The sequence below is a fragment of the Tachysurus vachellii genome, chromosome 21, assembly GCF_030014155.1.
Source record: "Tachysurus vachellii isolate PV-2020 chromosome 21, HZAU_Pvac_v1, whole genome shotgun sequence".
In the NCBI taxonomy this organism is placed as follows: Eukaryota; Metazoa; Chordata; class Actinopteri; order Siluriformes; family Bagridae; genus Tachysurus; species Tachysurus vachellii.
The window spans coordinates 14922738-14949974 of NC_083480.1; the positions used below are offsets into that span (position 1 = coordinate 14922738).

Consider the following 27237-nt stretch of genomic DNA (forward strand, 5'->3'; position numbering starts at 1 on the left):
GTCCAGGTGCAGTAAGGTGTGTAAATAGCGTATAAAGTGGCACTGTGCTGTGCAAGTCCACAGTAAAAGTGTCCATAGAATGTTCAGGTGAAGTATGGTGTGTAAATAGTATGTGGAGTGTATAAAGTGGCACTGTGCTGTGCAAGTCCAGAGTTAAAGTGACAGTGACAGATCCTGGGTATCTCCTGGTTTAAGATCCGAATGGCCTGCAGGAAGAAGCTCTGTATTGCAGAACAATAATGAGGGAATTGTATTTGGGAAGATTCACTTGATTCTTGTTCATGATTCATTCTTTTTGTCTCATAGATCAGGGAGTTCACTGCTTGGCATCACAATCAAATAGTCTTCATTTGTGCATAAATCAAGACTAGATTACCATCCTCTGCCTGAACACACCTTGTGTGGCTTGTCAGTATTAGTTCTCCATCATTCCTTCCCAATTCTAGAATAATGTCTGGATTAAAAGAAGTACTGAAAGATGCTGTATAGTCAGTGTTGCAGAACCAGAGATGTAACCAAGCAACTGGCTGAGAATCTTGTGGGCCAAGGAGTCAAGGGTGTGGATGATTTGGTGTATACTAAAGAAGATGACATTTTGGAGTTCTTGCCACTTATCTGGTGCACAAAACCTTTAAGTACCTGGAAAAATCACGGTAAAAATAGCATCGATTCAATCAAACTCAGGATGTGCAGCATTGCATTGCAATAATTGATTTCTTCCTATATACTGTATATAATCCATAGAAAATCAAAACAGCACAGTGGTTTTGCATCCTGTTGAAGTTCTCCCCATGGTCTGAAACCAACTCCAGGTTCACCTCTATAAAACTCATCAAGCTCATCAACCGGAGTGTGACAGTAATGGCCTGAAAATTTAACATTTTCTGGTGACCCAAACCCCACCAGATCACAATGTGTTACTGTCACTTGTCATATAGAGAGGAAGAATCCAAAAACGATTGCGGACATGATCGGTGATGATAAAGCAGATTAGGGGTGGATATTAATCTCTCTATGAACTGTCATAGCTGAAAGTAATCATAGAGCATCTTAATAGAAAAAATACTCTAAGTAGTCATCATAGGATCCATGGCAATGGCACTGGAACTACTAGGAAACCAAGTTCTACTGACTCGTATGGTTGTACAAGATGGCAGCCTGCTCTTCCACCTGGTAAGTTATGAAACTCTTGAACTGAAGCATCAGATGATCAAGAAGACGTACTGTATCTTCATGAAGGAGACTCGGGTGCAGAGAGAGGAGATGTTTGCAAGCTCCTGGAAACAAACATTATTGTAAGTGTTTGCAAACATTATTGTAAGTGTTTTATTGTCATTTTCAGGACAATCTGTGCAGTGCTGGAACCTTTGTTTTGTTTTTTTTATTTATTTATTTTTTTGCCTTTTAGACGTTTTATTGACATCAACCCTGAACCTTGATCAAACTCCAAGAAGGATAAAGTGACTTCCAAGAATACTGGCCAAATCATCCAAAAAAAAAAGAGCAGACTTTGAATTGGATTTTGTTTAAATCCTTGTTTATTTACAGGCATTTTATTTCTGGGTTATTTTAAAATGTGTTTCTAAAACATCTGCCCAGTTGTTTTGCATTGTTCTCTAACAGCTAACTGTTAATTGTTAAAGGAATAGTGACACTGTTAGCTCTTAGCAATGATATTATTTAATATAACCCTGATTGTGTTCAGCTGAAGACAGGAAGTCATATATAACTAGGATGCCACAAGGATGAGTAAATTAGTTTATGGTGAACTTTTTCTTTTTAGATTTTTAATTTAAGTCCACACCACCAGGGTTGGGGGTTCGATTCCCTCCTCCGCCTTGTGTGTGTGGAGTTTGCATGTTCTCCCCGTGCCTCGGGGGTTTCCTCCGGGTACTCCAGTTTCCTCCCCCGGTCCAAAGACATGCATGGTAGGTTGATTGGCATCTCTGGAAAATTGTCCATAGTGTGTGATTGTGTGAGTGAATGAGAGTGTGTGTGTGTGTCCTGCGATGGGTTGGCACTCCGTCCAGGGTGTATCCTGCCTTGATGCCCGATGACGCCTGAGATAGGCACAGGCTCCCCGTGACAATCACAAAATCACAAAGCAGCATGTAAAAGTGAGTAAAGTGTGCGTCTAGCTTCATGATAAAATTTTGTAAAATTTTTATTCAAATTTTATTCATCACATACACATACATACAGAGTACGACATGTAGTGAAATGCTTTTTACGTCTGTCCGGTATTCAAGCATAAAAAATAATGGAATTAAAGATAAAAATAAAACCAAAAAGAAGTAGATAAATAAAAAGTGTAAACTATATAAAAACTATATAAAATATGAAAATATAGGTGAAAGATATACGTATATACATAAATGCGTATGGTTTTAATGATTGTCCTCATTAAATAATAATAAGCATGCCCATATATGGAAACGAAGACACGTCCGCTCAGATGTGCAGACAGATGTGCAGACAGATGTGCAGACAGACATTAATGCTGTCCCTTTGTGTTTGGTGTGCTGTAGGATGTAGTCTTCTCTGCTCTATCTTTTTCTTTTTATCCATGTCCTCATCTTTTTTCTTCTTTTCTATGACCTTCACCATCTTGACCTTCTTCTCAATAACTTTCTCCCTTTTTTCCTCGACTGTTTCACGACTCTCCTTCTCCTTGCTGACCTCCTGCTCCTTATGCTTCTCTGCCTCCTCCAGCTCAGCATCCCGTACGTTCATAATTTCTCCCCGTGTCAGTTTTGGAGGATTTGGAGAAGAATCAATGGACGCAGTGTTATCTGACACATGTTGGTGTACAGACAGGGTCTCGGGTGGAAACACGGTCTCGGGTGGATACGTGGCTGTTCCTCCCGGAAGCTCGTTCACCATAATGTCTCGGCTACCATCGTCGAGGTCCTGAATTGTAATATGTAGGAAATACAAGCTGCAGTTAAAAGGTGAAAACACTATTATAAAAACCTATTGAATCTATTTTACCGTAGTGTTTTTTCAATTTCTTACCAGTGTGCGGTGGTTCTGAGGAGGCTGGGGAAATGGGAGGCAGAATTCTTCTACAACAGGCGCAACCGTTAGGGGTTTGGGGTAGACATCAGGTGGCAGGACGTGGTAGTACACTGGGTAGAACACGGGGCAGTACACAGGATGGTACACCGGGTGGTACACAGGGTAGACATTGACAGGGACATGTACAGAGTCAGGTGTATACTGTAAGTGGCAGGCACATAGTGCACTGTTCCTTCAGGCTGGAAATGAAAGAAGAACTAGAGTTGGCTTTTAGAGAAAACAAAAAAGAAATGAACAGGTTCATACTGAGGCTCCCTGATGAAAATAATGACATTTCTCTTCAGAAACAGACCTGAATGTATTACTTATTATACTGTATCTTCCACTTCTGTGTTAAATCATCATGTCTAAAGCTTTAGTGCTTCCTAAGACAACAAGCTACTTGTCTTACTAATTAATATGAAATGAATAGAAATGGGGGGGCACGTTGGCTTAGTGGTTAGCACATTGGCCTCACACCTCCAGGGTTGGGGGTTCGATTCCCCCCTCCACCTTGTGTGTGTGGAGTTTGCATGTTCTCCCCGTGCCTCGGGGGTTTCCTCCGGGTACTCCGGTTTCCTCCCCCGGGCCAAAGACATGCATGGTAGGTTGATTGGCATCTCTGGAAAATTGTCCGTAATGTGTGATTGCGTGAGTGAATGAGAGTGTGTGTGTGTGCCCTGCGATGGGTTGGCACTCCATCCAGGGTGTATCCTGCCTTGATGCCCGATGACGCCTGAGATAGGCACAGGCTCCCCGTGACCCGAGGTAGTTCGGATAAGCGGTAGAAAATGAGTGAGAGAGTGAGAGAGAATTTCCCTAAGTTGATCCTCACCTCAGTATCATACCCTGCTCATATCACACCTCCACTGCCCAGTCTCTTCCTCCTTTAGGCTGAACACACACACACACACACACACACACAATACCCTGATCAGCAATAATACACCACTGACAGATGATGTGAATAACTTTGAGTATCTCGTTACAGCGCCACCTGTCAATAGGTGGGATGTATTTTATTAGGCAGCATTTGATCAGTCAGATCTTGAAGTTGTGTAAAATGTAAAATAGTCAAGAGTTTGGATCAGAGCAATTTTGACCAGAGCAAAATTGGCAGAATCTCCAAAACAGCAGGTCTTGTACATTTACAGCATTTAGCAGACACCCTTATCCAGAGCGACTTACATTTTATCTCATTTTTATACAACTGAGCAATTGAGGGTTAAGGGCCTTGCTCAGGGGCCCAGCATTGGCAGCTTGGTGGACGTAGGAATTGAACTCACAACCTTCCGATTGGTAGCCAACACCTTAACCACTAGGCTATCACCTCCCCCACCATGGGAATGGTTCAGGAATGGCTTGTGCATTAGTACAGTGTGTAGTCTAAAGTACATACCGGTGTGTAGGACAGAAATGTACAATTTCCTCCAGGCACACACACATATTGCTCCAGGCATCGATATCACATATAGCTGCTTTAACCGCTAATATATTGTGCTAACATGTTTACAATGTGTTATTCTCCCTTGAGATTTCATCCTTTACACTACAGCCTGGTTATAACTGCGGCAAATCGATATACTGTAAAAAACAAGGTAGGATTTTTCTCTGCGTTAGTTAACCTGAAGTGGTTTCTGAATACTGATCCTTTAAATGTCAGACGCTCTGCCACCGAAAATGTCACTAATCTTTTTAAGTGTTTCTTTCATTTTGGGAATTTAAAGTGATCAAAATCGTGGTTGAACTATAGGAAAAATGTGCAGTATGATAACTATTATTATGTTATTTACATGATGACTAGGTGTTTAAAGACATAAGACATTCAACCTTTAGTTTTCTGATTAGCTCGTATTTGTTTTACTTAAATATAATTCAATTCAAAATTCATTCATTCATTCATTCATTCATTCATTCATTCATTCATCTTCTACCGCTTATCCGAACTACCTCGGGTCACGGGGAGCCTGTGCCTATCTCAGGCGTCATCGGGCATCAAGGCAGGATACACCCTGGACGGAGTGCCAACCCATCACAGGGCACACACACTCTCATTCACTCACACAATCACACACTACAGACAATTTTTCCAGAGATGCCAATCAACCTACCATGCATGTCTTTGGACCGGGGAGGAAACCGGAGTACCTTATTTGTATCGCGCTTTTAACAATGGACATTGTTTCAGAGCAGCTTTACAGAACATAAGAATCAGAATACAAAGAGTTGAATATTATGCAAAGATTAATATAACCCAAAAACTTAAGATTTATTAGACTTATATTTAAATGTGTTTGTATTTATCCCTAATTAACAAGTCTGAGGTGACTGAGGCGACTGCGGTGAGGAAAAAAACTCCCTTAGATGACAAAAGAAACCTTGAAAGGAACCAGACTCCACCTCATCCTCATTTGGGTGACACTGGAGGGTGTGAGTATAAATATATACGGTCTGGCTATTTTGTATTGATAAGGAGGTGGTTGTCCTCAAAGACCACATGTAGTTGGCATGGTAAATCTCTAGACCCCTGATTATCCTCACAGGGTCGGCCTCGTCTCAATGAAGGTCTAAAATCTTTATGACGTGGAACACAACTGGAGCAGGTACAATCTCTGGATGCCTCAGGATGGGTAGAAAAAGAGAAGCAGAGGAGAGGAATTAGCATAGCATAATAATATTTATATATAATATTATATGAGGGCACGGTGGCTTAGTGGTTAGCACGTTCGCCACACACCTCCGGGTTTGGGGGTTCGATTCTCCTCTCCACCTTGTGTGTGTGGAGTTTGCATGTTCTCCTCGTGCCTCGGGGGTTTCCTCCGGGTACTCCGGTTTCCTCCCCCGGTCCAAAGACATGCATGGTAGGTTGATTGGCATCTCTGGAAAATTGTCCGTAGTGTGTGATTGTGTGAGTGAATGAGAGTGTGTGTGTGCCCTGCGATGGGTTGGCACTCCGTCCAGGGTGTATCCTGCCTTGATGCCCGATGACGCCTGAGGCACAGGCTCCCCGTGACCCGAGGTAGTTCGGATAAGCGGCAGAAGATGAATGAATGAATGAATGAATAATATTATATATGTATGATATAATATTTATATCATAATATTAGAAAGCACTAGATAATAATGTGCATGTGATCAGATGTACTAGAGCACAAGATTATGGGACGTACTATGTTTTTATTATGGGTGTATTATGCCTGACGAAAGAGATATGTCTGTAATCTACATTTAATCTGGGAAAGTGTGTCTGAGCCCCGAACACTATCAGGAAGACTATTCTAAAGTTTGGGAGCTAAATACGAAAACGCTCTACCACCTTTAGTAGACTTAAGCCCTATTCGGACGGGACTAGTTTTACAGGGGGTCGTTAGAGAGATTTCAGTTTCACAGACGTACTTTGTGATTTTAATCCCGTCCGAATCTGCCACGTCTGTCTTTTTCTCACACGACCTGTGTAAAAATTCCAGAGCAAATTACCTACTGTTTTTCAGCAAAATTGGCGTTTCTCTGAGAAATCTAATGATCTGACAAATCTGACAAATCTGTGATTGCCGAAAATGTTTTTTTCCAAAACGCGTTTTCTTGTCTGTTTTGGTCAACATGAACTACCGTATTAACCCTAGCGCACCGGTATTTAAGTCTCTGCTTTCACACCAATAATGGATGTACATGTGTTTGCTACCTTGCGAAGAAATAAAAAAATGAAATCAACAAGAAGAGCCAAATCACGTAAATTGTTAAGACGTATGTAAGATGTACTGTATGTAAGAGTACTTTCATTTCTAGAGTCAATTACATAACGTGAAAATTATATAAAAACGTATTTATTCCAGTGGGTTTATAAGAAGTTTTATATAAAACCATATGATGACCATAGGCAATCCACGCATCCTGGACACATGGTCTTGTGCAACACCCACATGTAAAACACAGACACTCCTATCTCCGTAATAAACGCAGAGATGTTAGTCCTGTCCGAATCCATACATGAAATGACAGACGTCGGCTGAAAAAAATTCAAACTCTAACGTCGTTTGGAAAACTAGTCCCGTCCGAATAGGGCTTTTGATATTCTGGGAACTACCAGAAGTCCTGAGTTTTGTGATCTCAGAGAGCGTGAAGGATTGTAACGTGTTAGAACACTAGTTAGATACATGGGAGCTAAACAATTAAGAGCCTTGTACGTAAGCAGCAGCAGTTTGTAATCGATTCTAAACTTAACATGTAGCCATTGTAGAGATGATAAAATTGGGGTTATATGATAATATTTTCTTGTCCTAGTGAGAACTCTGGCAGCTGCATTTTGGACTAACTGTAGCCTATTTATTAAAGATGCAGGACAAGCACCTAGTAATGCATTACAATAGTCCAGTCTAGAGGTCATGAAAGCACGAACTAGCTTCTCAGCATCAGATACAGACAGGATGTTTCTTAGCTTAGCAATATTTCTAAGGTGGAAGAAGGCTGTTTTTGTAATATAGGCGATATGATTTATATTTATGATTTATATTTAAAGACAAGTTGCTGTCTAATATAACACCCAGGTCTTTCACTGTTGAGCTAGTAGTTATTGTACATCCCTCTAAATGAACATTGAAGTGTGAGAGCTTCTGTGTACTGGTTTCTGTACAGATAAATAATATTTCTGCTAAACCGAATTTTACAATAGTAAATTACAGGTCATCCAATCGTTACATTGCCGAAATGACACTCAAAGATAAGCTTACACAGAGTAACACGTTTAATGAATGTTATAAAGTTATAAAGATAAAGTTAGAATTTATTTTGAAAGCAAAAAAACATGCATGGAGGCATTGATGTTGTTGCCACTTTGAGTCGAGGTAAAAAATAAGATAAATATGTGTATTAAAAATAAAATAAACATCAAAAACATGGTTCAACTTCACACTTCTGAAACGATTCAGATTGCAACATAATCTCTCGATTCTGGTTCGATATTTATGAGGAAAAACAAAATGATTCATAAACAACAGCCACAATAAGACGAACAATACAAGCCTTAAACGATCTGTAGGTGAAATTAGAGATGATAATAATTAGATTTATATCTAATATATAAAGAGTTATATATACAGTTTTTAAATGCCGAATTTGAGACTATTCCTTGTGAGAGAAAATAATGTTTCTGTCGCGGCACATGTCTGTGAAGTCTCAGGTCAATACTGAAAGGTCAGGGGTCGCATTTAGACAAGCTTAAAGTAAACTGCGTGTTCATCCGCGATTCATATGCGGCAAGAAAGCGGAATAAGAAAATGTCTCGTATCTTTTTATTTCTGTCTAATTCGTATTCCGTTCTGTTGGGTTTAACCTGCAAATTTTCTAGTCTCATCTATTTTATTTTATTTATATTATTTGTTTTATTTTCTGTGATAGAATCCTATCAAATACTTCTATTACCTTTTAATTCCATTTTATTCTATTCTATTCATTTCCTATTGTATTCTATTCTAATTGATGTTTATTCTTTTGTTTTATTCTTTTTAAAGAAATTCCTTTAAACCCTTTTGTTTTTTTTTGCTTATAACTAGTCTGTTCTTTTTTAATTCCTTCCCATTCATTTTCTATTGTGTTTTGTTCCATTGGAAGTCATTTATATTTGATCTGGGTTTTTTTTTTTATTATATAGTAGTCTGTATTTATTTATTTATTTATTTATTTATTTCACCTGTGATGATTTTTTTAGTTGAATGCCCCCCGGGGCAGGAGGGAATCTTCCGTACATGTGCACAGGGCAGGGGAGTGAGGGGTGAAGAGGCTTCATTGTGCATGCATGAATGTGTTTGGCTGTGTTCCCTTTTTTCTCTGTCTTATGTTACAACTCAGTTTTATTGCTCTGCAGCTGGGGCAACAGTCATTGCACACACACACACACACTCACACACACAAACACACACAGATAGAGAAAGAGAGAGAGAGAGAGAGAGAGAGAGAGAGAGAGAGAGAGCAAGTCCTGGCTTGAGTGTGTGACCTCTTATGGCTCGGTGACTCCATCATATGCACCTGAACATCTTGTGCTTCTCCAGCGCTAGAAAAAAAATCCCATTTCACATTTTATCAGCTTTTACGCTGACGTCGATTTCGCATGTGTCTGATAATCAAACTCATTCTTTACCTATTATTACTTTTTATATACAGTAGACTCTTTTACATTATTTCTTCTTTACAGTCCATTACGCGTTCATCTGAATGAAACTTGTTATTGAAATAAATAAATACATGCATCCTCCTGCAGAGTCGAATCAACAGGGGGCGCTGTAGGATCTCCTGCACTCTCTGCTCCGCTTGGCTCCAGGGTGGGTGTGTGATTCGACAGTGGCCTTCTGTGTTGCGAATGAAAGAGAAGAATGCTGAAAAGTTTCGGGGCGTAAATGAGCTGCTTCAGGAGGACAATAGCTTCTGTCAGTCTGTGCTCGGACTCTAGTCTACTTAATTAATCTCAATTTCACACAGCATTCAATGTGACTGTGCATTCTCTCTCTCTCTCTCTCTCTCTCTCTCTCTCTCTCTCTCACTCTCTCACTTTAACCCTCACGGATCAATTCTTCTTGTGTCTGAGGGCTTTATTCATTGCTTATTAAAGATTCTATGCATTTCAAATCTTATTTAAGAAACATCTGGATTATTGATAAATGACCTCTTCAGTCTGATCTGATGATGTTCATATAACAGATATTAAAAACAAAAACCATAATACATGAAAGAAAACCATATAATCAGTGATATGGGAATGTTTTCTGGAAAAACATTGATGGAAAGAGTCTCTCATATCAGTGCTTTAAAAAAAATCCAGGTCTTAATTTCTTGTGAACATGACAAGCTGATTTTTTTTAGTTTTATTCTTTTTTTATTCCTTTTAAGACTAGTGAGCAATTTGCAATTTAGCAAATTAGCAATTTGAAGCATAAAACTGTAAAATATGTCTATAAATAGGTTTAATGATCTTAAAATTGGTTTCTTGTCATTTTTAATAGGAACTGGTAGATCAGTTTGATTATATTTAGTATTTTACCTTGCTAAGATGTCTTTTTTGGTGATTTCTGTGGTCCAGATGCAGCAAAGTATTTTTAATCATGCAGAACCATTCATTCATTCATCTTCTACTGCTTATCCGAACTACCTCGGGTCACGGGGAGCCTGTGCCTATCTCAGGTGTCATCTGGCATCAAGGCAGGATACACCCTGGACGGAGTGCCAACCCATCGCAGGGCACACACACACACACACACTCTCATTCACTCACGCAATCACACACTACGGACAATTTTCCAGAGATGCCAATCAACCTACCATGCATGTCTTTGGACCGGGGGAGGAAACCGGAGTACCCGGAGGAAACCCCCGAGGCACGGGGAGAACATGCAAACTCCACACACACAAGGTGGAGGCGGGAATCGAACTCCCAAACCTGGAGGTGTGAGGCGAACGTGCTAACCACTAAGCCACCGTGCCACAACGCAGAACCAACTTTTTTGAAAAAAAAATATATTCACAGTGATTTAAAAATAACATCTCAGCTCATCTAGCAGAACCTTCAGAGTTGTTTATCCACTCTCAAGGAAGCTCACTGAACCAGAGACTAGAGATGTTCAGATCAGAATACAGCTGTGCAAGAGTTTTACTGTATACTGTACACGCTCACAGACATAGCTTGAGGTTTGCAGGACAAAGAAAGACCACGTTCATTTATATGAGAACATTCAGGTTGCTCTGTACCTCAACACAGAACAATACGTAGGATTAAGCTCTGACTTTTTTCAGGACTTTTCTCTATAACACAAATACCTCACCAGATTTCAGTACAGCATTTATTGATATAATATATCATTATATTATAATGATATATTCTATCAATATTCAGACTGCTTCCATCAATCCATATTCAATGGTATATTCATTCATTCATTCATTTTCTACCACTTATCCGAACTACCTCGGGTCACGGGGAGCCTGTGCCTATCTCAGGCATCATCGGGCATCAAGGCAGGATACACCCTGGATGGAGTGCCAACCCATCACAGGGCACACACACACTCTCATTCACTCACGCAATCACACACTAGGGACAATTTTACCAGAGAGATGCCAATCAACCTACCATGCATGTCTTTGGACCGGGGGAGGAAACCGGAGTACCCGGAGGAAACCCCCGAGGCACGGGGAGAACATGCAAACTCCACACACACAAGGCGGAGGCGGGAATCGAACCCCCAACCCTGGAGGTGTGAGGCGAACGTCCTAACCACTAAGCCACCGTGACCCCCATTCAGTTGTATATATTTTTTCCCTTTGATTGGACAGACCATTCAATATATTTTTATTGTAGCTATTTTTATTTACTACTTTTAATGACAGTCAAAAAGCATTTTCTTACATGTCTTACGCTGTCCGGTTGTCTATGTGTCAAATGTAATTTTTATTAGAATTTATTTTATTGGTTTTAGATCCACATTTATCTCATTCAGGTGAAGCTGTTAATTCACCCTAAGAGACTTACAAATGAGACAGAATTCAAGTTTGCAGTTGCAGATTAAGGATCATGCTCAGGGACCGAACTGTGACCAAACGACTGTTTTGTTTATATTTTGGAAAATTCGAACCAAATCCATAATCATAAGTGCAAAACCTAGATTACTGTGTGAGCAGGCCAACTATTTGTGGGAATAAATAAAAAGTCATGAGCATACCTCAGTTTGGGAGTGTATGATACTGGTCAGGTCAAAATGTCAATTAAAATATAACCACTTTTTATTTAAGTTAATTGTCTTAATTATAAACAGTATAGAACGAAATACAAATGGTTAAGGTGTTGTTCCAGTCAGACATTTTATTTATTTATTAAGACAAGGAATATTATGTAACACGGACCTTCAGAAAGATTGACTTGAACACCCCTGAAGAGATTAAAATATATTTATGTTTACATCATTTGGCAGATGCCCTTATCCAGAGGGACTTACATTAACTCATGTTTATACAACTGAGCAATTGAAGGTTAAGGGCCTCGTTCAGGGGCCAAACAGTGGCGGCTTGGTGGACCTGGGATTGAACTCACAACCTTCTGATTGATAGCCCAACACCTTAACCGCTAGGCTACCAAATGCTCATATATGATGTAATCGATAGTATAAACCACTTCAGGAAATTTAAGTTTTTTGTTTTTCTCCATAAAAAGTCCTTAAGCGTCCATGTTGTAATTCAAAAGTTCACTTTCAGACCGCGGACGTCATCACACCATCATCACACCAGCTTCAGTAATATTATGACCTTCTGAGGGTCGTTGAGGATCCCGAGTCTGTTCAAAGAACACTGAGTTCGGGGCGGCTCAACATCTCACACACACACACACTCCAGATTACAAACATGCCATCAGACCTACATATCTACAGGATGTAAAGAAGTGCAGAAAGTGTTCCATACTGTACACACACACACACACACACACACACACACACACACACACACACACACACACACACCAGATTACAAACATGCCATCAGACCTACATATCTACAGGATGTAAAGAAGTGCAGAAAGTGTTCCATACTGTACACACACACACACACACACACACCAGATTACAAACATGCCATCAGACCTACATATCTACAGGATGTAAAGAAGTGCAGAAAGTGTTCCATACTGTACACACACACACACACACACACACCAGATTACAAACATGCCATCAGACCTACATATCTACAGGATGTAAAGAAGTGCAGAAAGTGTTCCATACTGTACACACACACACACACACACACCAGATTACAAACATGCCATCAGACCTACATATCTACAGGATGTAAAGAAGTGCAGAAAGTGTCCCATACTGTACACACACACACACACACACACACACACACACACACCAGATTACAAACATGCCATCAGACCTACATATCTACAGGATGTAAAGAAGTGCAGAAAGTGTTCCATACTGTACACACACACACACACACACACACACCAGATTACAAACATGCCATCAGACCTACATATCTACAGGATGTAAAGAAGTGCAGAAAGTGTTCCATACTGTACACACACACACACACACACACACACACACCAGATTACAAACATGCCATCAGACCTACATATCTACAGGATGTAAAGAAGTGCAGAAAGTGTTCCATACTATACACACACACACACACACACACACACACACACACACACACACACACACCAGATTACAAACATGCCATCAGACCTACATATCTACAGGATGTAAAGAAGTGCAGAAAGTGTTCCATACTGTACACTCAGACCAGCACAACACACACACACACACACACACCAGATTACAAACATGCAATCAGACCTACATATCTACAGGATGTAAAGAAGTGCAGAAAGTGTTCCATACTGTACACTCAGACCAGCACAACACACACACATGTCAGTGTCACTGATGTGCTGAGAACGCAGTACACAATCAGTAATTGTATACTTACAACGTGACCTTGGTGTACTTGTTAGAGTGCGCATTAATCATAGGTCGCCATGTGACCATGTCGCGCAATCCCACGGGCCCCTCGGGTTGGGATCCGCTTTAGTTTCTGAGCTCACGGTGACTAAGCTTGGTGTGTGTGTGTGTGTGTGTGTGTGTGTGTGTGTGTGTGAGGGATAGTGACAGAGTGTGTGTATATGAACGTGTGTGCGAGAGAGAGAGAGAGAGAGAGAGAGAGGAGCGGAGAGTCGGCAGCGCGCGACGTGGTCATGGCGAGCGCGAGCCAGAGAGTGGTCCTCATTACCGGCTGTTCTTCCGGGATTGGGCTGCGGATCGCCGTCCTATTGGCCAAAGATGAGCAGAAGCGTTATTATGGTAAACTCTTCATTTCTTATGTAGCAGAAAGCAAATACCTTTAAACCTTTGAAACTGTACCACAGATTTTATTATATCATTTAGATAAAAAGAAAGAAAGCAAAGTACAGAAACCTGCTGCGTTTAGAGTCTAATATTGTTTTTGTAACTCACTGGGAACTGTTTTGCAGTTTGCACACAAGTTGAACATGAGCAGGAGCTTTAGATCTGCTGTTTATAGGTTTTAGTTCCACGCCAAAGGTCGACATCAGGCGAATCCTCGCGCAGATTCACTCGCTCTCGCGCGCAACTGAGCTGCGATCTTTGCACCGATTAAATTCACGGATCCCGTTTTGCGGTGATTAGCATGTGAAAGGTCGGTTTCTAGGGGACGGTGATGCGGTGGAGTTCATAAAGACACTGCCAGTTCTTTAACAAGCCACTTCTCCGGCACAAAGCGCCCTTTATGGCCGCCAGTGGTGGACTTTAGTGGCGTGTCTAATGCGCCCGAGTGTGTGCTGGGGAAAGGGACAAAGTTGGAGACCTGGACAAGAGAGAGAGAGTGTGTGTGTGTGTGTGTGTGTGTGTGCTGGGGAAAGGGACAAAGTTGGAGACCTGGACAAGAGAGAGAGTGTGTGTGTGTGTGTGTGTGTGTGTGCTGGGGAAAGGGACAAAGTTGGAGACCTGGACAAGAGAGAGAGAGTGTGTGTGTGTGTGTGTGTGTGTGTGTGTGTGTGTGTGTGTGTGTGTGTGTGTGTGTGTGTGCTGGGGAAAGGGACAAAGTTGGAGACCTGGACAAGAGAGAGAGTGTGTGTGTGTGTGTGTGTGTGTGTGTGTGCTGGGGAAAGGGACAAAGTTGGAGACCTGGACAAGAGAGAGAGAGAGTGTGTGTGTGTGTGTGTGTGTGCTGGGGAAAGGGACAAAGTTGGAGACCTGGACAAGAGAGAGAGAGAGAGTGTGTGTGTGTGTGCTGGGGAAAGGGACAAAGTTGGAGACCTGGACAAGAGAGAGAGAGAGTGTGTGTGTGTGTGCTGGGGAAAGGGACAAAGTTGGAGACCTGGACAAGAGAGAGAGTGTGTGCTGGGGAAAGGGACAAAGTTGGAGACCTGGACAAGAGAGACAGTGTGTGTGTGCTGGGGAAAGGGACAATGTTGGAGACCTGGACAAGAGAGAGTGTGTGTGCTGGGGAAAGGGACAAAGTTGGAAACCTGGACAAGAGAGAGAGTGTGTGTGCGCTGGGGAAAGGGACAAAGTTGGAGATCTGGACAAGAGAGAGAGTGTGTGCTGGAAAAAGGGACAAGGTTGGAGACCTGGATGAGAGTGTGTGTGTGCTGGGGAAAGGGACAAAGTTGGAGATCTGGACAAGAGAGAGAGTGTGTGCTGGGGAAAGGGACAAGGTTGGAGACCTGGACGAGAGAGAGAGTGTCTGTGTGTGCTGGGGAAAGGGACAAAGTTGGAGACCTGGACAAGAGAGAGAGTGTGTGTGTGTGTGCTGGGGAAAGGGACAAGGTTGGAGACCTGGACAAAAGAGAGAGTGTGTGCTGGGGAAAGGGACAAAGTTGGAGACCTGGACAAGAGAGACAGTGTGTGTGTGTGCTGGGGAAAGGGACAAAGTTGGAGACCTGGACAAGGGAGAGAGAGTGTGTGTGTGTGCTGGGGAAAGGGACAAAGTTGGAGACCTGGACAAGAGAGAGTGTGTGTGTGTGTGTGCTGGGGAAAGGGACAAAGTTGGAGACCTGGACAAAGAGAGAGAGAGAGTGTGTGTGTGTGTTGGGGAAAGGGACAAAGTTGGAGACCTGGACAAGAGAGAGACTGGAACAGCTGGAACACTCTTATAGGGTTAAAATCAGCACGTATACATGTTTAATAAGCACCTACACTTAGGAAAAGGATGTTTTTAATGAACCCCAGAAGCTGAAATTCAGATTTACAGTAATAATGTCATACCTACAGGGATCACTGAACTAAAGCATTAAATGAACACCATACAGTTAATATTATCACTTAAACAGGCAAATTCAAACCTAAACATTTCACACAGACACAGAAATGGTTCACTTTACATCTGTAGGGTTAAATGACCTCATCAACAGTTACATTAACACCAGTATTGTATATTCTATTCTACATACTTACATTAACAACTGCAGGCATAAATGACTTTATATAATCAGTTAAATTAACACACAGTTAATTAATTTAATACCTAAATTCATAAATAAATAAGAAACCAATAAAAAATAAATAAACCAATTCACAACTAAAACAGATCATTAGAACACTTACAAAGTTACATTAGGACCAACACGATTAGTTAACTCTTTAAACATTAAATTAACACCAACATAGTTGGTCACACTTGATAACAAACACAGGTAAATTCCTATTTTTAGAATTAAATGAGCTATAAACACTTTGTGTATTTTAACACAAATATTTTTAGTTAATTAATTTAATGGGTTAAATTAAAATACGGTTTAACACCTGCATAGTTAAATGAAGACAGAGACTCTTAAAGTGTTAATTAAACACAGGGGGAAAAAAAATCATAAAGCATTAAATGACCAACTGTACATGGCTGAATTAATTCTTCAACTATACTGTAGATCAAAAGTCTCACTCACTCATCTTCTACCGCTTATCCGAACTACATCGGGTCACGGGGAGCCTGTGCCTATCATTTATCAATGTCTGTTTTAATCTAGGGGGCACGGTGGCTTAGTGGTTAACACGTTCGCCTCACACCTCCAGGGTCGGGGGTTCGATTCCCGCCTCCGCCTTGTGTGTGTGGAGTTTGCATGTTCTCCCCGTGCCTCGGGGGTTTCCTCCGGGTACTCCGGTTTCCTCCCCCGGTCCAAAGACATGCATGGTAGGTTGATTGGCATCTCTGGAAAATTGTCCATAGTGTGTGATTGCGTGAGTGAATGAGAGTGTGTGTGTGTGTGCCCTGTGATGGGTTGGCACTCCATCCAGGGTGTATCCTGCCTTGATGCCCGATGACGCCTGAGATAGGCACAGGCTCCCCGTGACCCGAGGTAGTTCGGATAAGCGGTAGAAGATGAGTGAGAGTGAGTGAGAGTAAACACTTATAGGGATGAATTAGGAGTTTGCCTCGAGGGTTGTAATGCTTAAAGGGTTGAATGATCTTACACTTACCCTTACTTTACTGAATTAACCCTTAATGTGTTGAATAAATAGAATTTGTACATATTGAATGAACACAGGATCGAATGAGCTGAAATGAAGTGTTAGTGAATCATCTGCACGGTTCATTGAACCATTACCGTGTCACATTAAAACACAGACTGAATGAACTCTTACAGGGCGGAATTAAAGTTTACAGCGTTTAATTAACAAATATGGGATTAAATTAGTCTTCAATGTGTTCATTTATCTTCTGAGTATGGGTCACCGTACTTGGCTGTGTGTCACGTCACGTCACGTCACATACTTTTTTTAGTTGATTAAAAGTCCTGTTGAACTCTTCATTCTAATTGGTCAGAAGGTGTTGATTTATTTTTTTTCATTTTCTCTCAGCAGCTCTGACCGTTTATATTACTGCACTTAATCTAATTCATTACTAAATGTTAGTAGAAACAGATAAATGTAAGACATTCTTTAGTCAATAAAAAAATTATATACAGCCCACTGCTGTGGGATAAAAGAACTAAATCACTTATCACTTCGAATGCTCCGGCCACAAATGATTGATTTTGAGGCTTTTTTAAAGAATTGTTTTTAATTTCTAATCTTTTCTAAAATTTCTAAAATTTTAAATCTTTAAAAATTAACTAAAAAACTATTTAAATGAGTGATATTACAAACACAGAATTCCACATATGTAATAACTTTCTGGTAATAACTCCAACAATGATGGCTCTGATGAATTTTTATTTCTGAGTACTATGAGCAGGGGGCCACGGTGGCTTAGTGGTTAGCACGTTCGCCTCACACCTCCAGGGTCGGGGGTTTAATTCCCGCCTCCGCCTTGTGTGTGTGGAGTTTGCATGTTCTCCCCGTGCCTCGGGGGTTTCCTCCGGGTACTCCGGTTTCCTCCCCGGTCCAAAGACATGCATGGTAGGTTGATTGGCATCTCTGGAAAAATTGTCCGTAGTGTGTGATCGCGTGAGTGAATGAGTGTGTGTGTGTGCCCTGCGATGGGTTGGCACTCCGTCCAGGGTGTATCCTGCCTTGATGCCCGATGACGCCTGAGATAGGCACAGGCTCCCCGTGACCCGAGGTAGTTCGGATAAGCGGTAGAAGATGAATGAATGAATGAATAATAACTTTCTAGGATAGTTGTACTTATGCACCACACAGGAAGCGAAAAACACTTCTCGGCCCAAATCTGCAGAAAATCACAAGCTCCTCAATTATATCGCAGAGTTTGCTTTATTTCGCGTTGACGTCTGTGATTGCAAAAATAACCATTAGTTCAAATGGTAAAATTAGTTCATTTTCATAGCTACAGTATATTACACTAACACCTACCGTGTTGAATGCGCTCTCGATGTGTTAAAATGACACACACAGGTTCAATGAACATAGGGCTTTTGTACACCATAGTGTTATATTATTCCTTTTAGTAGTAAAGAATTCCTTTCATGGGGTTGGTTCCACACATTGCCTTGTTCTGAACCTAAATAAGTCATTCTTACAATTTTGAGTCATCGTTTCCGAGTCTAAACGAATTGTTAGAATGTTAAAGTACGAGCTCCAATGTTCATTTCTCTCCATTTGTGACCAAACAAACACTGGAAATTCCATTCATCCAACTAGATGTTAATTAACTAAATGCAATGAGAGCAGCTTTAACTAACCACCCACTGTAATTGTAGCCTTGAATGTAGACAAAATAATTCCGAAATGCACTTCCACCCATTTCACAGCAAAAAGCAGGAGACGATCTGTGCAGGCTGAAGGGAATTAAACCCAACAAAACAATCCCTGCGAGACCCCATTCAGCAACATCTAATCCGTCTTAAGTCTTATTCCACAATAACAGCATGGATAATAGAGTGGTTGTTCAGTGCAGCATGTTAAAGCTGTGCCTGGTTTGTACACGCCGGCTTTAATGCGCTCTCACGTCTTTCACGATGAATGTGATACCGATTGATTCACGTTTGTTGGTCAGAATCACAAACTAGGATGCGAGTCGTGCTGGTCAGCCCTGCACTCACAATCATGTTTACTTTTGTATATTTAAAAATAAGAAAGAAGGGCTCCACAGAAAGTAAGCCAGAATGGATACAGCAGCTTAATGAAGAAGAAGAAGAAGAAGAAGAAGAAGAAGAAGAAGAAGAAGAAGAAGAAGAAGAAGAAAGCTGCTTAGCCGCTTAATTAATGACAGGACGGTCGCTAAATCACGTCTGCGGTAAACCTGGCAGATCAAGCTCGGTACAGAAGGTTCTGCAGAAATCTTACCATAGTGACTAAAATACACATTTATTTATTAAACTATTATTATTATACAGCATATCAGAATAGTCTTTATATCTAGGTGAAATTAAGGATTTTTTACAGAAGGTCTATCAAATATTTTTAAGTCATTACTGTGCAAAAGTTTTAGGCAGGTGTAAAAAATGCTGTAAACAAAGAATGCTTTCGGAAATATAAATAATGTATGTTTATTTCTGTCAATTTACAAAACGCAAAGTGAGCAAACAAAAGAAAAATCTAAATCAAAACAATATTCGGTGTCACTACCTTTTGCCTTCAAACCAGCGTGAAGCGATGGCACGACCCCCACAGAGCGCCGATCTCAACATCGTCGAGTGTGTCAGGGATTACATGAAGACACAGAAGGATGTGAGAAAGCCGACATCCACAGAAGATCTGTGGTTAGTTCTCCAAGATGTTTGGAACAACCTACCAGCCGAGTTCCTTCAAAAACTGTGTGCGAGTGTAGCTAGAAGAATTGCTGCTGTTTTGAAGGCAAAGGCAAAGGGCGGTCACACCAAATATTCATTAGATTTAGATTTCTCTTTTGTTCATTCACTGCATTTTGTTCATTTATGAATATAAATGTTTAACACTTTTTCCATTTTGAAAGCATTCTTTGTTTACAGCATTTTTTCACACCTGCCTAAAACTTTTGCACAGTACTGTACTTTGACAAAAGAAGAATGTATTGAAATAATCATTCGGGCATTCTCTTGGCTGTCTCATGGACTTTTAGGTTGCATGGACTTTTAACGGGTAAGATGGAAAGCACATGAACATTCACGAACATCCGGTTACATAGATATCCCCTGTGTGTGGAGGATTTGAGACACTCTGTATTGTTAAGGTTCAGTAATCCAAATATACAAATATCAAAGCTTGTTTTAGAAATTTTTTAAAGTTTAAAAAGCAGAAATTTGAAGCAAAATGTTCTGCCAATAGGAGCACGGTGGCTTAGTGGTTAGCACGTTCGCCTCACACCTCCAGGGTCGGGGGTTCGATTCCCGTCTCCGCCTTGTGTGTGTGGAGTTTGCATGTTCTCCCCGTGCCTCGGGGGTTTCCTCTGGGTACTCCGGTTTCCTCCCCCGGTCCAAAGACATGCATGGTAGGTTGATTGGCATCTCTGGAAAATTATCCCTAGTGTGTGATTGTGTGAGTGAATGAGAGTGTGTGTGTGCCCTGTGATGGGTTGGCACTCCGTCCAGGGTGTATCCTGCCTTGATGCCCGATGACGCCTGAGATAGGCACAGGCTCCCTGTGACCCGAGGTAGTTCGGATAAGTGGTAGAAGATGAATGAATGAATGAATGAATGAATGAATGAATGATCTGCCAATAGAAGGAGAAAGCCACGAGGTCTACAAGTCTACAAAGGGAAAGCCTCGCAAAAGAAAGTTCCTAATTTTCCAGTATTGGGTCACTAATAAAGGAGTATTAAGTCCTGAGTGTTAATTGGCTTCAGTTTCCAAGATACAGCTTCAGGTCAAAATTGGATCCAAATAATTCAAAATTAGAAGTGGTGTGTGTGATTATGCTCCATAACTTTACTGCAAAATGTGATAGGGCCATGAGAATGGTGAGACACAATCATTATTAATGTTTCTCTTTATTGATAGCAATAATAAACAAAAGCCAAAACAAACGTGACATAATTCATTAAAATTTTAAACTTAAAAATGAAATTTTGACTCTAAATTTTTATATTTCTGTAAAGCTGCTTTGAGACCATGTCCACTGTTAAAAGTGCTATACAAATAAAATTGGATCGAACTGGATACACATATAGGATCCTGGAGCTTATTATAATAATAATAATAATAATAATAATAATAATAATAATAATAATAATAATAATAATAATAAACAAGGTGAATTAATTTATGTGTATTATTCTTGCTGCTTCTCAGTACCATGTGCTGTATCTGCATTATTATTATTATTATTATTATTATTATTATTATTATTATTATTATTATTATTATTATTATTATTATTATTGTCCATGTCTGCCTGTTTCTGTCTCCAGTTACGATCTATGATTATAATTCATTTTAAGAACTGTTTCACCTAAAACCTCATTCACATTAAACTATTTACCAAGTGAATTAACACAACTGTTTTTTATCACTTACAGACCCATCGTGTAATATGTCAGTTAGTCACGGACTGACCTGTCTGACGGCGGCAGATTCTGAACACGAGGCAGTGTTTTTTTAGGTTAATGTTTAAAGGTTCAAAGTACAGAAGGGGATCAGCTCAGTGCTTATCCGATTAGCTCAACTTTTTATCTTGCAGCCCTAATGTAATTAGTGCCGGTGCGCAATAAACAAAGTGTATGTGTGGGGGAGAGAGAGAGAGAGAGAGAGAGAGAGAGAGAAATAAACAGAAACAAAGGACCTACTGAGAACCATTTGCTGTATAAACACACACAGGTTTGTAGAAGGTCTAATGACTGGATTCAGATTTGAGTTACATGCACACCATGAACTTCTTAATCAGAGACTCTTTGTGTCGAGGACGGATTTATTTATTTTTTAACAGCTTAGCATTCAAACCACAAGCATGTTTTGCTGCAACCAAAACAGATGTTGTTTTATTCATTTATCTCAAAATCGCTAATTAAAAGCATTTTAGGTGTCTTGTGGCTTTATTAAATTGTGAGGAAAATAAACTGCTGGTGTCCAGTATTAAAAATAAATAAATAAATAAATAAATAAATAAATAAATAAATAAAACGCATGCTGGATCGAGTGCTATTTTATTTAATTCACAGAATAACCCAGTTTTGCAGTGGTAGATGTGATCACTACAGCTAGGGCTATGCATCAAGCAATGTATTCAAAATATTTATTGGAAAGACTCCATTTAAATAGTTATTATTTACTAAGTTGTTGTTTGTCACAGTCTTTTAGCGTTCATGTATTTTTTTTGGTTTTATGTTACATTTAGGCTTAGTGGTTAGCACGTTCGCCTCACACCTCCAGGGTTGGGGGTTTGATTCCCGCCTCCACCTTGTGTGTGTGTGGAGTTTGCATGTTCTCCCCGTGCCTCGGGGGTTTCCTCCGGGTACTCCGGTTTCCTCCCCCGGTCCAAAGACATGCATGGTAGGTTGATTGGCATCTCTGGAAAATTGTCCGTAGTGTGTGATTGCGTGAGTGAATGAGTGTGTGTGTGCCCTGTGATGGGTTGGCACTCCGTCCAGGGTGTATCCTGCCTTGATGCCCGATGATACCTGAGATAGGCACAGGCTCCCCGTGACCTGAGGTAGTTCGGATAAGTGGTAGAAAATGAGTGAATGTTACATTTAACAGCAAAGAGAATTTCTTTGATTCTTTATTTCTTTATTTTTTTCTGGCTTTAAGTGATCGCTACCATGCGAGACCTGAAGAAGAAGGATAAGCTGGTGCAGGCTGCAGGAGATGCTTTTGGAAACACTCTGACACTACAAGCCCTGGATGTGTGCAGCGATGACTCAGTGAGGCAGTGCATCAGCGCGGTTAAAGACAGACGTGTCGACATCCTCAGTACGTTTCTCCTATAACGACTGGCATCAGCTATTGACCGCATGTCACTATGTTTGCGCTGCAGAGACTATAATGGAAACCTGTGTCTCCTTTACACATTAACTTTAGCAGGAAAACACTGACCTTGACCCAGTTTCGTTAATCGCTCACCATGCCCTCCGTCCTCTCCGTCTCTCCCTGCAGTAAACAATGCAGGCGTAGGGTTGCTCGGCCCCGTGGAGAGCATCAGCCTGGAGCAGATGAAGATGGTGTTCGAGACTAACTTTTTTGGCACCGTTCGCATGATTAAAGAGATCATGCCTGACATGAAGAGACGCCGAGCTGGGCACATCATCGTCATGAGCAGCGTCATGGGCATGCAGGGTAATATGGGTGATGTTCAAAACATCAGAGTGTCTCAAATAGAGATGGCACGATATCATCTGAAATCTTGAATATCGAAGCCCATTTGATCAACATGAATTACTAAAATGATTTTTAAGCAGAAGCATTTAAAAATACAGTTGCTGAAACACAACTTATACAAAACGGCAGCATTAAAGGTGGGGTCTCCGTTGTTTGAGAAACGCTTCAGAAAACTGCGTTGGGCCGACAAACTAAACAAAAATCAAAACAAACGTGTAGCCAGTGAGCAGAAAGGGGCGTGTCTTGTCGATATGGGCGGAGAGAGTGTTCAGTGCGCATGTGTGACATCAGCAGAAAGCGGTTTTAACATTGACATGGAGGATAAAAACAAAGAAAGAGAAGAAAGACTTACGATAAGGTAAGAAGTAGGACGTGTTAATATAGGATCAGCTTTCCAGCGCTGGAGAGAACTGAAGGAGCAGGAAGTTGGTCACATATTCACAGATTGGAGTTTCCTGAGTCAATAACTCCTGAGCTAAACGCTGTTACTACACAAATAACACCTCTTTTCTATCGTAGTAATGTAGAGACGCAGCTACAACCGTGTTTTGTGTAGTAACAGTGTTTAGCTCAGGAGTTATTGACTCGGGAAACTCCAATCTGTGAATATGTGACCAACTTTACTTAAGACGCCGAGGCGCTTTTTTCCTTCTCGATAGGTGAGTAACGTTGGTTTTGCTTTGTTACACAGAACTAATATATGCCTTTGTCCTTTACATGATTATGCTTGTGTGTCATTTTTGCTTGTTTGTTTATCTACAATCGTATTGTTCTTCCCTTCAGCTATGATAAAGACACGTTTCTTTCCATTAGTTGCCTGGGTTACGTATGTATGTGTGGGCGGAGCTATCAATACAGGGGTGGGATCCATTTGGGTTAGGGGCGTGTTTGTTTTGGTGATTTCGAATGTCAACATTGGCTTTCAAACATCGGAGACCCCACCTTTAAGTGTAAATATACTAAAAAAAAAAAGATCATAACATAAAGCTATAATTAAGTCTGTTTACACTGCATGAAAACACTACATTCTTTTTTTCTCTGATATCTGATCCACCATTTTTAGTTTTCGGAATCAGATCGGTGCCATCTAGTCTCAAAGCATCATTACAGACTGACTGAGCCTTGAACTTCTCATACCTTATAATGTATGTTTGTGTCCGTCTGCGCAGGCGTAGTGTTTAATGACGTCTACACGGCCTCCAAGTTTGCCATCGAGGGTTTCTGTGAAAGCTTAGCCGTCCAGCTGCTCAAGTTTAATGTCAAGTTTGTATACTGGCTCCTCACACGGACACATCAGATCTAAATACATTAGATAAGGCGATAAAGCGAGAACGCCATTCTTCCCTGTCCTCTCATCCCACAGGTTGTCTCTGATCGAGCCTGGGCCTGTGCACACCGAGTTTGAGGCGAAAATGATGGAAGAAGTGGCAAAGATGGAGTTTCCGGGAGCAGACGCAGACACAGTGAGATACTTCAAGGACGTTTACATTCCGTCCTCCATCGATATCTTTGAGGCAATGGGGCAGAAGCCAGACGACATTGCTAAAGTAAGCTGAGAGCACTTCTGTGGTCTGGAGTGTTGTTTTCCGTGGCCGTAATTAACGTCCGTAAAAGAAACAAGTTTAAACACTTGTTTGGAAAGAAGCTCAAGTTACCTTGTCATTAGATTTAATTTCTATTTAAGGTGCCAAGATGCAATTACAAATGTTGATACATGTCATTTTTATAAAGCCTATTTTCTTTCGGCTTATGGAACCTACATTTTAAAAAATCACTCCAAAATTAATATATGATGATATATTGAACTTAATTTAATTAAGAAAAAAATAAAGTGTGATGAAATACCATCTAGAGTACCCCGGTGTCCAAGAAAGCATGATTAAGTGCACTCTAGGATGCCGCTATGCCACAGAAACCATGAGGAAGTGCACTCCAGGATGCCGCTATGCCATAAACACCAGGATGAAATGCCCTCTACGATGAAATCATGATAAAATGCCCTCTAGGATTTCACTATGCCACAGAAACCATGAGTAAGTGCCCTCTAGGGTGCCCCAAGTCTGATGAGCCTGATGAAGTGCCCTTTAGGGATCCTGTATGTCCAAGAAACCATAATGAAGTGCTCTAATGGCTGTTTTTCCCGGGGGAAAACAAGATGCAGTGCCCTGTAGTCATCCCTATATACTGTATGAGAATATGAGATGATTTGCCCTTAACGTGCTCCTCCATGAGAGAACTTTTTTTTTTTATTTTTAAATTAGACTCAACTTTGCTAATGAAGTGCAGATGTAGCAGAAACAATGTAGCCTCAACATCTGTTATTGCCCTCCAGGTGTGCTTGACTAGACACAGGAGGGGTTTAACAGCATCTACAATTACCACACTTAAACACAAGTGCTTGTCTTTAAGCTAGAAAAAAATCATGGCTAGAAAAATCAGACCGACGATGTCAGTATCATCAAACGTTATACAGTACGACGTGATGTAAAAGCATTAAAGTAACATAATATGCCTCCTGTTTTTTCCCTCCTGTAGTGCACTAAGAAGGTGATCGAGTCGAGAAACCCTCGCTTCAGGAACCTCACTAACAGCCTTTACACCCCCATCGTTGCCATGAAGTATGCCGATGAGACGGGAGGCCTGTCGGTACACACCTTCTACAACCTGCTGTTTAACTTTGGCTCGCTAATGCACATCACTATGAACATCCTGAAATGCCTGACCTGCAGCTGCCTGCGCAGACGTGCCATATCACCTGACTGAACCACACACACACACACACACACACACAATAAACAGACTGATATGATGCTGATATAAACACATTTGGATGTCTTTGTGTGGATTTCCGGGTTTCCTGTTCCTGTTTCCTCTCTCCTGATCTTTCTGATTCATTTTACCAACAAACTCTAACAGGTTTTTTCTGATAAATAGTACGTAACAATTGTATATGTTAAAAAAAGTGGGAAAAGATCTTGTTTATGAGGATTGATATTGAATTGGGAACTGAAGAATGAAACCAGTAACCGGACCAGACTTATAACAGTCACCTCGCAGACGTAATCCTAAGACAAGATGTTAGCCTTCATGTTTGTAAGTCACTGCATTGTGCATTGATGATGCGAGGGAAGTCTGATGTGAAAGTCTGGTTTAAACTCTACAGTGTTTTGTGTTGACTTTACTGATATAGTCTCATGTTTATGTCAGATCTGCTGTCTGATTTTGAAATAATATATTTTTTATATTATATGTGAATATTTAGAATATATTATAGAATATATGTGGTTTAATTTCAAAATAAATACAAGGTTGTGATCTAAATGTACAGGTTGAACTTTGACAAATAGAAATACAAACTCTGTTATAAATGTGTAGCATGAACAGTTACTGTTAAGACTTACTCAAGTACAGATGTGATATTCAGAGAGTTACCAAATGTGTGTGTGTGTGTGTGTGTATAGATAGATAGATAGATAGATAGATAGATAGATAGATAGATAGATTGTGTGTGTGTGTACGAGTATGTGTGTATGAGTATATGTGTGTGTGTGTGTATTTGTGTGTGTGTATAGATAGATAGATAGATTGTGTGTGTGTACGAGTATGTGTGTGTATGTGTGTGTGTGTATTTGTGTGTGTGTATAGATAGATAGATAGATAGATAGATAGATAGACAGATAGATTGTGTGTGTATGTGTATTTGTGTGTGTGTGTGTGTGTATAGATAGATAGATAGATAGATAGATAGATAGATAGATAGATAGATAGATAGATAGATAGATAGATAGATAGATTTTGTGTGTGTGTGTGTGTGTACGAGTATGTGTGTGTATTTGTGTGTGTGTGTATAGATGGATAGATAGATAGATAGATAGATAGATAGATAGATAGATAGATAGATAGATAGATTGTGTGTGTGTGTACGAGTATGTGTGTATGAGTATATGTGTGTGTGTGTGTATTTGTGTGTGTGTATAGATAG

At 40.5% G+C, this 27237-nt stretch overlaps 1 protein-coding gene across 1 annotated transcript; it reads left to right on the forward strand.

Moving 5' to 3' along the window:
• Positions 1-13591: 13591 nt before the first annotated feature.
• On the forward strand, positions 13592-26623 carry LOC132837452 (retinol dehydrogenase 8-like). The gene is made up of 6 exons (XM_060857126.1): positions 13592-13907; positions 22689-22850; positions 23034-23213; positions 24425-24518; positions 24619-24802; positions 25791-26623. Exons 1-6 carry the CDS (start codon positions 13730-13732, stop codon positions 26016-26018), a joined length of 1026 nt encoding a protein of 341 aa, XP_060713109.1. The 5' UTR covers positions 13592-13729; the 3' UTR covers positions 26019-26623.
• The last annotated feature ends 614 nt before the right edge of the window (positions 26624-27237 follow it).

What these genes read in the sequence shown, in the direction of transcription:
- LOC132837452 (XM_060857126.1), top strand. Translation starts at nt 13,730, where the DNA reads ATGAACGTGTGTGCGAGAGAGAGAGAGAGAGAGAGAGAGAGGAGCGGA. An exon ending in CAGACGTGTCGACATCCTCA is followed by an intron (nt 22,851 to 23,033) that starts GTACGTTTCTCC and finishes CTCTCCCTGCAG; the next exon opens with TAAACAATGCAGGCGTAGGG. An exon ending in AGCCAGACGACATTGCTAAA is followed by an intron (nt 24,803 to 25,790) that starts GTAAGCTGAGAG and finishes TCCCTCCTGTAG; the next exon opens with TGCACTAAGAAGGTGATCGA.